The 16,545-nt window shown below is 40.9% G+C and overlaps 1 protein-coding gene and 1 long non-coding RNA gene across 28 annotated transcripts in view; one reads left to right on the top strand and one right to left on the bottom strand.

Moving 5' to 3' along the window:
• LOC114489047 (phosphodiesterase 4D interacting protein) overlaps positions 1 to 16,545 on the bottom strand; it is a 205,775-nt gene that overhangs the window by 72,121 nt on the left and 117,109 nt on the right. For 13 of the 27 annotated variants that reach the window (XM_036015712.1, XM_036015711.1, XM_036015706.1 and 10 more), the window contains exon 1: positions 2,941 to 4,409. The exons of 12 other annotated variants lie outside the window; for them this stretch is intronic. In XM_036015712.1, the coding sequence (XP_035871605.1) occupies positions 2,941 to 4,065 (1,125 nt within the window). In that variant the 5' untranslated portion in view covers positions 4,066 to 4,409. Of the gene's footprint in view, positions 1 to 2,940; positions 4,472 to 16,545 lie in introns of those variants that run through there. 2 more of the 27 variants (XM_028503063.2, XM_036015705.1) reach the window with 2 other exon arrangements.
• LOC118498221 lies at positions 4,770 to 6,389 on the top strand. Its single transcript, XR_004900748.1, has 2 exons — positions 4,770 to 4,818; positions 5,089 to 6,389. It is a non-coding gene; the product is annotated as an uncharacterized LOC118498221 (long non-coding RNA).

Raw genomic sequence — 16,545 nt, 5'->3', positions numbered from 1 at the left:
ACCAGCTATTATAAAATTAAAGGCCTAATCTTTGACCAGCATCTAATACACCTTCCAAACGGCCTGATCTAAGTTATGCAGCTGAACTATATGAGAGGTGTCATTTACCACAGTCATACAGGAGCTGGCCCTGGCATTGCAAAACTTGAAGCAAAGATCTGCTCTTTGAATTTAGGTAGAAAAGGAAACTGCACATGGGACAGAGCTGAATTGCTGTTTACTAAGGAACCACACCCCTCCTATCACAGCTTTTCTAGTTCAGACCAGACAATAAAGCAGGAATAATTACCGCTAGAATAAGCCTTCAAATCTTTCTTTGGATAGTTAAACAATCTTGGGTATTCAAGCACAAATTCTGCAGAAGGCAAATAAATCAACTTACATATTAGAAATTTAATAAGCAGAAGAGTGACACTGTTGCTGTTCGTCTTTAATATAAAGAAGAAGAAAAGAGAAAGAGAGGAAATAAGACAAGAAGGTGATCAGAAGGCACTGTGATGGTGACACTATAATAATGCACAGAATGGGATAAGCGGAGGATTAAACAAAGGGATCAAAATGACCTTACTGGTCTTTAGGATAAGAGGTTTTCTTCATATTTGTAGTAGAATATAACTAAATGAAAGTTTTTTCTTTTATGTTTTTATCCTCCTATAAGCTAAAAAGACAACTACCAAAAATAATTTACATTTACTCCTATTCTTTCCACATTTGTTCAGAGAAAAAAGACAAAAACCAGCCTGCCTTTGTTCCACTTTGCTCTGGCTTTGCCATAAAGCACAACCAGCTTAGGCACCTTAAAAGTCAACCCCACCTAAAGAACAGACCAGGGGTCCAAAATATACATTTTACTTACAAATGCTTTAAGCCTAATTTATCTTTTTATTTTCCTCCATCTCCTTAATTATCAGAGAAAATGGCATGGTAATTAAATGTCATAATTCAAGCTGAATGTTATTTTCTCCATCTTCCTGATGTTTTATTATTTAACAAAAAATAAAGAATATAAGCCAGGCGACAGTGAAAGGTCATATACAATTGTTTTAAACATCTATTTTTCTAATGTCCAAATTTAGTGAAGTAAAGGGACCTAAAGTAAAGATACAGTCAACATAGTTTAAATGTGATCAGTTTTCTTCACAGAATCCCTAAAGAATCCTATTGGAATCCTTGAGTTATAGAAAAAAGCCTCTTTGTTTAAAATAAGTACTTATTTAATTCAATGTATAGCAGGCAATGCAGCTTAATACACAGAATAAAAAGGTCTTGGCTGAGAATGGCTAGGGATCTTTGGGCTCTGCCTGGGCTGTTATTTATACCACAAGCTTTTCCTATCTCTAAACTGAGGGCCTAAAAGAGATGATCTTTAAAATCCTTCCCAACACCAAAATTTATTGAGAACAGGCACCAAAAGATAGTATTTTTAATTAATTATGGATTTAAAAAGTCCTCTTGTTTTGCTGCAATTTTCCAAGTCTTTACTTTCTACAACAGTGACCATATATGGGGGGGTGGGGGGCAAAAAAAGCCCTCTTCCCACCCACCCTGCCCAGCCTACTTTTAGACCCTAATATGAAAGCACCAAGTTTAATTTGTGCATCTATGTCTGGTCACACAAATACTGTAAAGCCCAAATTTAGCTGTTGAGGCTCCACTCTAAGAAAAGGAAGCAAAATAAAATACACACACAAGCCCTGGACATACTAATACTCAATATTTTATACAAATAAAAACATTTTTAAACTTTTTCATAGCACTTTCATATATAGTTCCTGACAATAGTGTCATTTCGATGCAAATCTTATCTATAATAAAAGTATTTTTCAAAGACTTCAAGTGACAACAATTTCATTTGTTATCAAAGCTCTGAATTCCTAGGATGATGTTGACTGTGGCTGCCTTCCAAAAATGCCTTCCAGGTTGTCCATATTTATAATGGTTATCACTAAAGGATGTGTACCAAACAGAATGCACCAGATGTTTGAATGTTTGATAATGTTAACTGAACCTAGTATTTACGTGTAGGAACAAAATAGCATGCCAGTTCCCTGTATGTAGCTGAATTTAAAAGGTCACATGAAATCAATTGGCCACATATAAACAGCTCAAATTAAGATCTACTGCCCTCTTCTCGTCATTTAGAATTCCAGAGTAGTATAATGAATGAAATGCTATCACTTGATAATGGATGAATCCTTTAATATCAAACATCTTCTAAAGGACGTCAGTGGACAAACTGGCTGTGAAAAGTTTTCTTCTTAACATTTTAAATGACAACACTTGAATTCCCAAGTCTCTTTATGAGCAAGTCATCATTAGTCCTCAAATGGTAGTATTAATGTAAATATTAATATAACTAATATAAGTGTAACATCTGGGCAATACTTACATTAATATTTACATAATATGTCCCAGATGTTACAATAATTTGGTGAGTTAACAGGTTTTCCCAAACATTTACCCTATGTCCTAGTCAGTTTGAGGCATACCTGGGGATAAAAAAGCTTAATGCTCCAGGGAGAACTCACTCCCTTACAGAATGGGAGAAAACATCTACAAATCTAAAAATAAAAACAAAACAAAAAAAGGGGGAAAGGCTAAAAGGAAAGTTCTAAAAGAGTTCTAATGTCAGAAATAAGATTATATGTCTTTTCATAGGGTCAAAGTGAATTAGGAATCTTTATCTTTTTGTCTTTAAAAAAGTCTACAATTTTGATATTTAATAGGAAGGCTAATAGATGTTACTACAAAGAGTACTGTGAAAAGCAAATTATTTGAATGTGAATCACATGTACTAATGTCACACAAGCGAAAGATGCCAACAAAAATGGGCTCAATGATGTTAAGTCTATATTATTAACCTTCACCTAAACAGGAGTCACGTGAGGCTTGAGGCCGGTAACTATAATCAAAAAGGCACCATGTAGCCATTTTGTATACCTGGACCCGAAGTGGCAAATACTCTTCACAGAGATCATCCCAGAGCTCCTGCAGGTCTGAAATCTCCAAGGAGTAACTGACAGGTGTCTTGCAAGTGGGTTTCAAAGACCTGTTAAGGAAACTGGAACTAACTCCATCTGTCATGGTGTGGCCAGGCCTGGCTCCAGGTGGGCTGGATTTCACTGGAATGGGAAGCTTGCTCCCTCGGGGGCTCTGGATGGGTTTATAATCAAGACCTTTAATCATGCTAAGAGCTAGCTCCAGCTTGTGATTACACATATGCTGTGGAGCCTGTTCATCGGAACAGCAGTCACACTTTATAAGTTCCTTTGCATTTTTCTCGGGTTCCTCATCCTTTTGTTGCGGAGGACTAGGCTGGACACTTGCATCCAAAGATTCCACAGAGGAGCCAGGAGTCCCTTCCTCCATGCTTTCTCCATCTGGGGGTACCTTCGTGCTTGCTAAGTCCGGCGGCCCAACATCACACAGTGCTGGTTCTTCAGTGCAAATGCTAGTGGACCACCTGGAAGAAGGGCCATACGAGACACTCCTGGCCACCTTTCGAGGCACTTTGCAAATGGCTTCATAGTCAGAATCAGCAACCCGCAACGCTGCACAACCACGGCATCTCCTGGGTCGGTTTCCAGGGCCTTCGGAAGCATGGCAGCTATGTAGCTCCTGAATCTGGTCCTCATTTTCTACCCAACATTCAAACCCCGAATAGGCAAAGTCTTCCTGGAGTAGCGCCGAGTATCTTACGTCGGGTAAGCTGGAAATGTCAACCGTCCCATTCCCCGCCTTGGCCTCCGCGCCAGAGTCATCGTTATTCTTTCGATACATGCTGGCAATGCAGAACTTGAGGCGGTCCTTCTCCAGCAGCAGCCTCTGCAAACGCTCAATAGAAAGAGCTTCGATCCGGGCGATAACGGTGTCGAATCTATAGATCCGATCAAGCATGAAAGCACACTTGCTGCAAGCAAATTCGGCTCTGCCATCGCGGGAGACATCCTTGCCGAGGACGTGAGAGAGCAGAACCTGGAGGTTGAGTTTGGACGCGGTGTGGAAGATCCAGCGCCGCTGGTTTCCGCACAGCTCCCGGGCACAGATCCTGCAAATCTCCTTCATCTTCCCTCTCAGCTTCCCTGAGGCGGCTGCTGCTGGGCGATCATTCACTGGCGTGGGGTAGCGGTCGGTCTCCCGCCTCGGTGGCTTCGGGCCAGCATGGCACAGCCCGGTGGGCTTCCCACTGTGCAAGAAGTCACCTCTGCCACCCGCGCACGAGCTCTGGGTACCGGAGTGGTCAGCCCCGCCCCTCGGGAAGGGCGCGCGCGAAGAAACGCCTCAGGGCGATGCTGAGTGACAGCAGCGCAGGCCGAGCTCGGAATCTTTCTCGTCTCCTCTAGCTGTCTCTCCCAGCAGCCGCCGTCTTCGGCGTCCTCTCTTTCAGCAAGCTGTGTTCGAGATGCATTAAGTGCCGCCGTAGATTGACGCAAAGGCTGGGACACTGAGGATCAGATTTCAAGATGGCGTCAGCAGCTAAGCGCCCGCGGCCTGCGGCAGGTTCCTCTGGGAACTGTAGTCCGGAGGCCGCACCCCGCATCTGCGCATGCGGATGGTGATGTGTACCACATCGGGTCACCCCCTCCTCGCGGTGGAACTGCGGACCTGGCTTACAGTGTATTCCCAGTGGAAAGCAGGACGGTCTGGGCCACTTTCATCTGCTAAGAGTTCACCGAGAAAGCGCACCTGTCCCGGCTTGGCTCCTCCCTCCGGAGCCTGCAGCAAGTCCCGAAGCTCTGCGCGGAAGGAGGAAGCCGAATCCCCTCCCCCACGGGTATTGCCACGTCCTCTGTCGGGGCAGCCAGGCAGCGCCACTAGGTACCGCCACGGGCGTGTCTCCCTCTCGCCTGCAGCCCCACCTCCTCTCCCCACCGGGTCTCGGGCCTGGGTTCAGAGGCTGCAGAGGCGGCCGTGGAGAAAGGGTGGGTAAACCAAGAGGCGGGCTGGGAGGATTTTTGAAGGCTCGATTCAACCTCGCCCGCGACTATTGGGAGTACCTAGAAAAGAGGACAAGTGTTTCTTTTCCTCTCGCGATGTTGGGAGTGGGTGGTGGATTTAGCACTCCTGGATATTTGCCCCTTTTTTTAGAGTAGAAATCAAGAGATGGTACAAAGCAGTCACCTGAGAAAGAGTCCAGTAATTGCCACGTAAATGCAGCTGGTTAAGCAAGATTAAGTGAGCTTTTTCCAGAATGTAGACAACCCAAGAGTAGATTACCATCACCAAATTCTCTTTCAGGTAGCGGCAGTCCTTATTTTGGGGGAGCGGGTGGGTAGTAGAAGAAAAGACCTAGCTTCTTTGAGCACGAGTCCAGGTGTCAGGGAGTGCTGCTGCCTGCGCAGTTAGGGCTGGGAATTTCTCTGACTTCAATTAACACCCTGTCTTATTCAACACTAGGCAGTTGTAAGTCACCCTACCCTTGGGTATAGAACTTGGCATGCACACAAAGACTGGAGGGAAGGTGGAGCTCTGACTCGGAGGGATTCGGGTGTCAAATCGTTTATAATAAAGAATTTTCTTGGCGTGAAAGGCATGTAGGCACCAGGCAGGAAGGAAAACAGCCGCTAGCAGTTACGTGGAATCCCCCAGAGCAGGACATTTCCCAGTGTCAATAATGCTGAAATTTCACTAACTTGACCTTGTGAGAGGTCAAGCCCAGCAACAGTCTAATTATATCTGAGCCCCTACTCCCAAACAAGAAGACATTCAAATGCCTTCAATGAGAACTCATAATAAACCATGCAATTTATTATGGTGGATTAAGTTAGATTATTTAATCCACCATATTTTACCAGTGCTTACTCAGCTCATTAAATAATAGCTGATGTTGTTATTTTAATATTATAAAAAGACTATTTTAAAGCAATTTTAAAACTTTATGGTGCTCTGCACACATGAGTGCATTGTTATTTAATCACCAAAACAAAATCTTATTATCTCTATTGGGAGACAGGACAGTTAGAAGTTTGGGGTTTCCAGGGTATAGAACTTTGCATGTGTGATTTCACCTAAATATGTATATTCTGGCCCTAAAACCAAGAATGTAAAACAGAGTTCCAAGTAAAACTCATCATAGATGCATTTTTGCCTGTCTCTAGGCATATGAGCTTCACGGTCAGAAGAAAATAAAACAATCTTTGGAATCTACAGTGATCTACAAAGAGGCAAGCAAGTAGTTACTGGACTCACCCTACTGATAGACCACCTGCCAGGACACTACCCTGTCTTAAGTATTTTTCTAATGAACAGCAAAGATTCAAAGGTCCACAAAAGAGCAAATTAAGACACTAATCAAACCTCTTTTTTAAGTGTCATTGCAAGCCACATTTTCCTACTGGGAAAAATGCTAATAAAGTAATGAGACAAAATGCTTTTCAGGAGCAAACTAATACTTTGTATTATTCTCTATTCCATAATAATATTTTGTACCTAATTCCAGTCTCTAAACTTTATTTTTTTAAGATTTTATTTATTTTTTAGAGAGGGGAAGAGAGGGAGGGAGAAAGAGTAGGAAACATCAGTATGGCTGCCTCCTATGCGCCCCCTACTGGGGGTCTGGCCTGCAATCCAAGCATGTGCCATAGACTAGGAATCAAACCTGTGCTCTTTTGGTTTGCAGGCAGTCAATCCACTGAGCCACACAAGCCAGGGCTGTAATCTTTACACTTTAATGACTATATAGGTGGCTTGGTGCAGAAGTGCGAGTCAGTATAATGGGAGAAAAGGCCTTTTACCTTTGAAGAATATGTTTACTCTAAGTAAAGACCAACATACTGAAAGAGAAAGCTAGCCATAACTAGGCTTTCGTCAAGAAATAGGGATGAATCATTCAACAATCAAAGAAAATCTGAAGACGGCACTCTTCACTCCTTGAGAAAATATTCAAGAACCATATTTCAAAGTGGATAGTAAATTAAAGTACTAGAAATAGTGCTAACATGATTATTGGTATTATAAAATAATTTAGTCTCAATGGAAAGATCACTGGTATATAAATTACAAAACTTGAAAGTAAAAATTAAAAAATAAATGAAGGAAAATTATGTGATAATAAATTCAGCACTTCCTGGTCCTTATCAGTGTCATCTTGGTGAAGGTGTTGTATTTAGTTAACATGGCCTGCCGATGGAAAGGCAAGCAAAATGGGGGGACCAAACGGGAACATTTATTCTACATACCATGCATCATTTGAATTTTGGGCAGTGAATGTGTATTCATGTATTATTGTTAGATATTTTTTAAATTTAGAAAATATTTTGTAGTTACAATCAAGAATTGTGCCAATTTAACACACAAAGATGAGCATTTAACTGGTAAAACTTGAACCTAAAATAAGAATTTCTGAAATGTATATAACTATATATATATATATATACATGGGCAATTTATATAAATAAAGGTTCTAAGGGTGTTATACAAGTTATTAAATAGTGATCGTGTCTAGAGAATGGAATTATGAATACTTTTCTTTCCTCATTTGTATTCTGTAACTTTCTATAATAATGTTCTGCCTTTCTGATAAGAAAAAAATATTGTTATCAAGAAAAAGGTTGAATAAACACATTTTGATATATTCATGCAATGCAATACTAACCAGCAATAAAAAAGAATGTATTCTGATACCCACAACACGAGTGAATATCAAAAGCATGAAACAAGCTATATACAAATCAGTATACCCTACGAGATTCCATAAGAAAAGAATCTACAGTGACAGAAATTCAGACAGTGGTTATGGGGAATGCAGTAAGGTGAGAATCGGTTGCAAAGGAGCACAAAGGAAGTTTCTGGGGCTATGAAAATGTTCTGTATCTTGATCTGGGTCGTGGGTACATGGATGTGTGCAGTTGTCACGACTCACTGAACTGAATGCTTAGGTCTGTAGATTTTATATATGTTAGTATCTTTCAAATGTAAATATATGTATTATTTACAAACTTTTATCTGAGGGGTTTGTTTGGCAGCAAATAACCCCTACTTTATCATAAGAATTAGCTTTGAAAACTGGGAAGATAAAATATAGCCCAGAAAAAAACTCTATAAAAGGCCCAATTGCAAATTCAAATCTTCATAGTTCCTATCCATATGAGCTTTGGGAAATGTTATTTATATGCATATGTATACCACACATTTATGACTGAAACAAAGCATATTGTTAATGTGAGATTTAGGGCTTTTGTGATGATTTAGAGTAGGATGACTACTTCTAAAATGTATCAAAGGTACATAATAAAGGAAAATTTGAGAACAGGTTTCATATTATAACAAGCTATTATGAATTAAACAAATTACTAATTTGATATATCAGCAATTTGTCCTCAGAATGGATTGACAAATGCATTCACTTAGCTTTATGTCCTAGGTGAGGTCACTAATATCTGGCCCTTAATTTCCTAATCTACAAAGTAAACATGTTGAATTTAAACAGTGGTTTTCAATTTTGGCATGCATCAGAATCACCTAGAAGATTTGTTAAAACAGATCACTGGGACCTAAGAGTTTCTGATTCAATTGGTCTGGGGTGAGACGCAAGAATTTGCATTCCTAACAAATTCCCAGATTATGCTAATGGCACTTTCTGGGAATCACACAAACCACTGAATTAGAACTAACCTAAACTGTAGTCTCAGTCCAAAGATCAGAAAGTCTGCAGATAAACTGAAAAACTCATCAATGTAGAACTACTACAAAACTATTGACTTCAGGGAACTGTATACTAAATTGAAACAAGATTCCTAAGTACAATATTATTATGGTCAGGATCTTTTGCACTCTGTTTTGATCTCTAGATTTTAGGGCCCTGGGAAGTATCTCTTAGGACGGTAGTCACTTTTGTACCGTCAGCATTTTACTGTTTGTTTCCAAGACCTACTTGTAAGCTGGGAGTTTCCAAGAGAATCAGATGTGGAAAATCCCCACGTCTCAAACCAGTTGTATGAGGTTTCATTGCCCTAGTTATGGCATTAGAAATAGCTGTTCTCATTACTGAAAACTATGCCAAAAAGACACACACACAAAAAAGTGACTCTGGCAGAGACGCCAAAGAAAATGAGGAAATGCAAGAATCTCAAAGGCAACCCAGTTAGGCTTTATGGTAATACCACAAGCATGATTTCCCTGTGCTGCTTGGAAATATTTAAGATGTCAAAAACAATCATGTTTTGCATTAATTACTAATACAGCGTTTCAAAACAGCTGTCTTAAAACCAGGGGATATCCAGTTTCACTACAGCTTGTAATAATATGGGTATCAGCAGAATCCCTTAAAATAGTAACATCAGAGTCTTTCGACTTAAGCTGTTAAATACCCATAGCTATTTAAGAGAATTTTAAAGTATTACTAAGTCAATCAACCAATGAGTAAGAATTTAGGCAAACTTCAGTATGGCTTTTCTCTGCCTTCAGGGAGCTTTCAGTTTAGTTGAAGGGGAGAAAATGTGGATGCTATGATGAGAACAACTGACTACTAAATGGAAAGGTATCAATTTAAATCTAATATGAGTGCAGATAAAGCTGAAATTAGCAAGGGTTAATGTAGTTGAAGGAGTCAAGAGAAGCATTTGAGATGGGTCTTAGAATGGAGGAAAAAAAGGAAGGGAGTGCAGAAAATAGTGCATCCTCAGAAGTCCTGGAAGTTGGGTTAGATACAGTGCTAGCCTGTAGGTATGAGGAGATATTAGAGATTTTGTGGGACATATGAATGGCCAGGTTCATACTACATCCAAGTTCATTCAAAGAACATGAATGAAGGGCCAACCATAAGCCAGACACTATGCTGTGGTGCTATGGAGGGCCTTGGCAACTATTAGAATCGGACTTAATGTTATAAACTTGAGCAGAGAATGGCATGATGAAAACTTTATGTTAGGAAGATAACCCAGGCAGCAGGCAAAATCTCAGTCAAAAGATCAGAAATTGGAGTTTCAGGGAGAAATCTGGGATGATTACAGGAAGACCTGCTAATAAAGAAAGCAGCAGATACAAGAATCATTTTGAAGGAATGAACAGCAGACTTGACGTATATGCAGAAAGGGTGAAGGAAAAGAAAACATTAAAAATGGAGATAAGGTTTTTGGTCTGAAGACTGATAGATAAAATGGTTTAAAATGAGCAGAAACGTGCAGTTGAGGAGTCAATTTGTAAAAAGATAATGAAATATTTGATTCATGATCTGATGAGTTGAAGTGACTCAAGAAAACTTCTGTAATGACAGCACAAGTGAGAAGGGGACCAAATTTCAAGAATGAGAACAATGGTTGTAACACTATTAAAAGCTATAGATGGATCAGCAGGAGAAGTACAGTTGGGCATATAATTTTCCTTTTTTAATATTTTTTGGTTATGCTATTACAGTTGTCCCATTCCCCTCCTTTCTTCCCCTCTGCTCTGCACCACCCCCACCTTCATTCCCCTCTAGTTCATGACCATGGGTCGTACATACAAGTACTTTGTCTTCTACATTTCTTAAACTATTCTTAATCTCCCCCTGTCTATTTTGTACCTACCATTTATGCTGCTTATTCCCTGTACCTTTTCCCCCTTTCTCCCTCCTCCCTCTCCCCAATGATAACCCTCCATGTGATCTCCATTTCTGTGATTCTGTTCCTGTTCTAGTTGTTTGCTTAGTTGGTTTTTGTTTTTTCAGGTTCAATTGTTGATAGTTGTGAGTTTTTTCTCATTTTACTGTTCATATTTTTTATCTTTTTCTTAGACAAGTTCCTTTTACATTTTATATAATAATGGCTTGGTGATGATGAACTCCTTTAACTAGACCTTATCTGGGAAGCACTTTATCTGCCCTTCCATTCTAAATGAGAGCTTTGCTGGATGGAGCAATCTTGGATGTAGGTTCTTGCCTTTCATGACTTTGAACAGTTCTTTCCAGCACCTTCTTGCCTGCAAGGTTTCTTTTGAGAAATCAGCTGATAGCCTATGGGAACTCCTTTGTAGATAACTGTCTCCTATTCTCTTGCTGCTTTTAGGATTCTCTCCTTAGCTTTAATCTTGGGTAATGTAATTATGATGTGCCTTGGTGTGTGCTTCCCTGTTTCTGAGCTTCCTGGACTTCCTAGAAGCCTATTTCCTTTATCAGATTGGGGAAGTTCTCCATTTTTTTTTTCAAATAAGTTTTCAATTCCTTGCTCTTGTTCTTCTCTTTCTGGCACCCCTATGATTCCAATGTTGGAATGTTTAAACTTGTCTCAAAAGTTCCTAAGCCTCTCCTCATGTTTTTGAATTCCTGTTTCCTCATTCTGTTCTGGTTGAATGTTTATTTCTTCCTTCTGGTCCAAACCATTGGTTTGAGTCCGTTTCCTTCCTGTCACTGTTGGTTCCCTGTACATTTTCCTTTATTTCACTTTTCATAGCCTTCACTTCTTCCTCAATTTTGCGACCATACTCAGCCATTTCTGTCAGCATCCTGATTACCAGTGTTTTGAACTCTGCATCTGATAAGTTGGCTATCTCTTCATTGCTTAGTTGTATTTTTTCTGGAGCTTGATCTGTTCTTTCATTTGGGCCATTTTTGGGTGGGGGGGGCGGTCTTGGCATGCCTGTTACTTTGTAAGGGTGGAGCCTTAGGTATTCTCCAGGGTGGGGCAACCCTCTTTGCTGTGTTGTGGTGCTGTATGTAGGGGAGGGGACCAACAGGAAACAATGCCACTTGCTCATCTCTGCCGGCTTTCAGTCACTTCTCCCGCTATCCATAAGCAAATTGGGCCCTTCTGGTGCTGATTCCCAGGTGGGTGGGTTTGTGTATGTTCTAGGACCCTGTGGGTCTCTCCAACGAACTCTCCTGTGAGGCTGGGAGTTTCTTCTGCCACCCCAACCCCCACGGATTTTTACAGTCAGAGGTTTCGAGGCTTTATTTCCCCATGCTGGAACCCTGGGTTGCACAGTCCGTCTCGCCCACCAGTTTTCCTCCGGGTTTATCCACACACAAATGTGGGACGGCCTGCTCTGCTAGCCACCGCCTCACCCACCCAGGTCCTCCAGCCGCTGCCTTGCTGCAAGACCTCTCCTCCCCAGTTACCCATCTCTGCCCCTCCTACCGGTCTAGATGAATGTTTCTTCTTTAACTTCTTGGTTGTTGGACTTCCATACAGTTCGATTTTCTGGCGGTTCTGGTTGTTTTTTGTTTTTAAATTTGTTGTTGCCCTTCTTTTTGGTTGTTGGAGGAGGCACAGTATATCTACCGATGCCTCCATCTTGGCCAGAAGGCTCATTTTCTGTAACTGGGCGGACTTGTAAACTTCAGAGTTGTTACCTTTAATTCCTCAGAATCCTTCCATATTAAACCAGACACTAAATTAGTTTCGACTTTTTTTCTGAACATCTCTAGCTTTTCAGAAACATTGCTTCACATTTTCACTACACTTTCCACTTCAGGTTCTTGAAACCTAAAACTTCAATCATCATGCAGTCCTAGAAGCATGTTTCTCTAATCATTTTGCATACTATTTCTAGAACATTCCTAATAAAGATCCATCATTGTACTACCTATAGGATGAAATCCAAAACCCTTAGCCTGGCATTTCAATATCTCTACAGAAAGATCCTAATCTACTTTCAGCTTCATCTCATACTTCTTCCCTAATCAAATGGTAACAAGGTAAAAAATTTTAAATAGAAATGTGTTTTGTTACCTGTGTGCCCCTGCCTCCCTCTTTCCTAATCTGATGGCCAGGCCCTTAGCATTATCTTGTCTCAAGAGTTTTTACAGAGTGAAAAAGCAGAGGCTGAAGTCAAATGTACTCCCTGACTTTTGTAAAATTCTAAACCTACCTAGAAGATTAAGCCAGGTGTCCTAGTGGGGAAAAGAGAGAATGTCTTTGAGGTCAACAAAAGAGGAGAAGATGAGATTTCACCCATATAGGGAGAGTCTGAGGTTCAAAGAGTAGTAAGGATCCACCTGCATTCCCTATCAGTGCCATGAGGAAGCAGCAGGACCTGATGGGAGAAGAGGACAGGTGACTTGAAGAGGCTGGACTCTAGGTCCGTGGGTTCTTGCTCCATGAGATTCTAATACAGCAAGCTGTTAGGGGTGGCCAAACCAGGCTTGCTGGGGCACAGGTGCTTCAGTGGTGGACCAATGATCAGAGTAATCTCCCTGATGCTTTAGTACCCGAAAAAACCTAGGGGCCTTCACCTTCACATAACTGAGAGGGTGGGAATAAGGAAGTACCAAATGGATAAAACTGAATTCCCCCCAAGCCTGATTAAGATAGGGACTCGGGATAACAATAAATTGATTAAAGAGGGGGCTAATGGTGGAAGAAGGTGAAGGGACTAGTCCAAGAACATGAATGAATGACCCATGGACACGGACAACAGTGTGGGGATTGACGATGGGGTGCAGGTGTGCTGAGTGGAAGAGGGCAAAGGGGAAAAATTGAGACAACTGTAATAAAATAACAATAACAAATTTTAAAAAACATTGAACTTTAAACATTTTAAAGACAGTAATGTAGCATTTCCTGCATAAATGAATTTCTAAACTAAGAGTTATACCCACAATGAACCTTTTGTAGGTGCTCACTGAGGCCTCATTCTAGTGCCTTTTCACCTGCCTCTTTATTCTTTTAATGTCATCTCATCCCTTCCCATCTTTATACCAGTAACTTCCCGTGTATATCCCAGAATTCTCTACCAAGTTCAGCTCTCAAATAACCAACTACCTATTTGTGTCTGCGTGATGTGTCAGAGACATCTGAAAATGGCCACAGGAAAGACTCAATTCTTGATTGCCGTCTTCCCCTTACTTATAATGCCCCCTACCTTCCTCCTAATTCTGTATCAGGGTCAGCAAAACTATGAACTGTGGGCTAAATCCAGCCCCCGGCTGTTTTTGTAAACAGAATTTTATTGGAGCACAGCCATACCAGTTCCTTTATGTATTTATTGTGTATGGCTACTTTTGTGCTATATCGGCACTTTATGGCCTGCAAAGTCAAAATTTAAGTTATTTACTATCTGGCCTTTTACAGAAAAACTTTGCTAGTCCCTGCTCTTTGTTTTCCTCAATGTACTTACCACAATTTGCAATTATTTCTTTGCTTGTTTGATTACCTGGTAATTTATCTCTCTGTTATTAGAATGTAAGATCCTTAAGGGAAAGGGCTCTCCCTTTCTTATTCATACTGTTTCTCCAGCACGTAACAGCACCAGAATCTGGCCATGGTGGATGCTCAGTAGTCACTGACTAGCATTTATGAATGAATGAATGAATGAATGAACGAACGAATGAATGAACAAATTTTATTTCAATTTTTTGCCTTCGTATGAATTTCCATTCTTGGTTACCTTCTACTGACCTCGTATCTTAGGCAACAGAGTTCTATAATTATTAGTCCCCTGAGCTTCTTTCCCCTCCACTCTATCCTCCTTCCAGATTAATTTTTCTAAAACAGAGCTCAGATATATCACTTTTCTGCAATGTAACCTGGAGACCTAATAACTTACCAATTAATCATGAACTTCTTAATCTTCCACCTATGTCCCCCTGACTCTTGCTTCACCCTAGAGAAGTAGGGTCCCTGTGTCCCTGCGTATATCCTATTCTGATTATTGCCTCCTTACCCTGAACTTCCTGCCTCTCCATCTCGTCCACCTGGTATGTTCTTTCTAATCACTACCACCTCCTCCTGTCAAAATCCTATCCAACTTTCAAGTATCTCCTTTAAGCTGCCTTTCTTAACATCTTCAAAAGACATGTTTCTCTTCTTTGAATTTCCAAAGTCTTTTAGTACCTATGGCGATTTGTGTGTCATTTCTTCATATTGCCTTTTCCCGATTAGCTGGCAAGCTACTTAAGAAAAACCATACACCTTACTCATCTGGTTATCTTCTGAGGTACCAAGCAACAGTATGTTCCTAGATCTAAGTATATAATCATTGAATGAATGAATATGAATGAATGAATGAATGAATGAACTGATGCCTTTCCTTTTCATCCCTTATTAAAATCCTACTCATTCCTCACAGATTGGAATCTTCACTGCCCCCTCCCCCAGCCCAGGATGATTTTTTTTCTCTACTGCCTTGTATTCTGTTTCCATCAGTGCCCTTGTTCCCTTCCAGTTAGATTGTAATTTCTAGAAGGCACAAACGGAACCTTATACATTCTGTGTTCCTCTTCCTTCACCTAACAGTACTATGTGCATTGTAAATGCTCAGTAAGTATTTTCAATGAAGCTGTAAAGAGTCCCTTATTTTTCCACTTCCTTTGCAGCTCTAAAGGGTCAGAGCTACAGCGTTAGCTGATAAGACCTGTTTCTGACACATGTTCCCAATGAGTGAGTGTTATGTCTGGGAGATGGTGATGTTGAATGAAGACTTGTCACTGAGTCCAGCATCAAAATTCATCAGCTTAAGAAGGGGTACAGCCCTGGCTGTTGTGGCTCTGTGAATTGAATGCTGGTCTGCAAACCAAAAGGTTGCAGGTTCAATTCCCAGTCAGGGCACATGCCTGGGTTGCAGGCCAGGTTCCTCAGTTGGGGGCATGCGAGAGGCAACCAATTGACGTATCTCTTGCACATGGATCTTTCCCTCTTTCTCTCTCCCTTTCCCTCTATCCAAGAAGTCTTAAAAAAAAAAAGTGAGGGGGAGATGCAAAAAAGCTGCTTTAAAAAAAATCGTATATGAACTTGGCTGGAGGTACCTGAGGTAATAATCCCTGCAAGGTTTCAGTCTCCGCCTTGAGCTTTTAGAACACATTATTGCCTTACCCTCCACTTCAGACCTCTCCATGGTAACACTGGAATGTTTGCTATTTTAGGAAATGTGCTTCATTGAATGCAGCGCTATTTGCATTAGGTTCCAACCAAGCCAGAAATGCAATGGCTTGAGTGTCTGCTGCTTTGTGTGAGTGCCTGATTGTTTAAGGTATGCCTCTCCCCAATCCTGTTGTCCTGTTTCATTTTTTAGGTCAGCCACGGTGAAATTACATGTTAATAAATATTGCTTATCTTACACTGGGGAAAAATGAAGAGGAAAAAAGGAAAGAAACAAAATGAGAATTCCTCTAGCCTCTCCTTTGCAAGTACATCACTTCCCCTGCCTGCACACCCTCCAGGACTGGTTTCATTTAAAAGGTTCTTTGAGACAGAGCTCCCACCTTTTGTAGAAGGGCATAATGTCAATTACGGTAACCACTGCCAGCTTTGCGCTGCAACATCGAGGATGCCTTCATTAAGGAAGCAAGAAACGCTTTGTAAACTTCACTTTATTAGATTTTCTGACTCCCTAGTGAAAAAGATGCCGGCCACATCAAACAGCGCCCGAGCACTCTCATCACGACGTGCTACGGACCTGAACGGATGTGGAGGCTGGAAGCAAACATGGGGAGTTGTCTACTGTGGCGTGTCGAGCTTATGCATCTTGTTGTTGTTCTATCAAGTGAGTTATATAACAGGAGCGCAGAAGTGCTGTGCGAGTTCACTCCAGCTAAAACGGATGCAATGCAATATTTTGGTAAAATGGAAAAGGAAAACAGAGGGATAGTAAAATCAATTAAATCAAATAATCTGTATCAAAACAGCGTGTCTT

Source organism: Phyllostomus discolor, chromosome 14 (genome assembly GCF_004126475.2).
Source record: "Phyllostomus discolor isolate MPI-MPIP mPhyDis1 chromosome 14, mPhyDis1.pri.v3, whole genome shotgun sequence".
Taxonomy (NCBI): Eukaryota; Metazoa; Chordata; class Mammalia; order Chiroptera; family Phyllostomidae; genus Phyllostomus; species Phyllostomus discolor.
The sequence above is the reverse complement of the archived record's forward strand: the minus strand, read 5'-3'. Positions and strand labels throughout refer to the sequence as shown.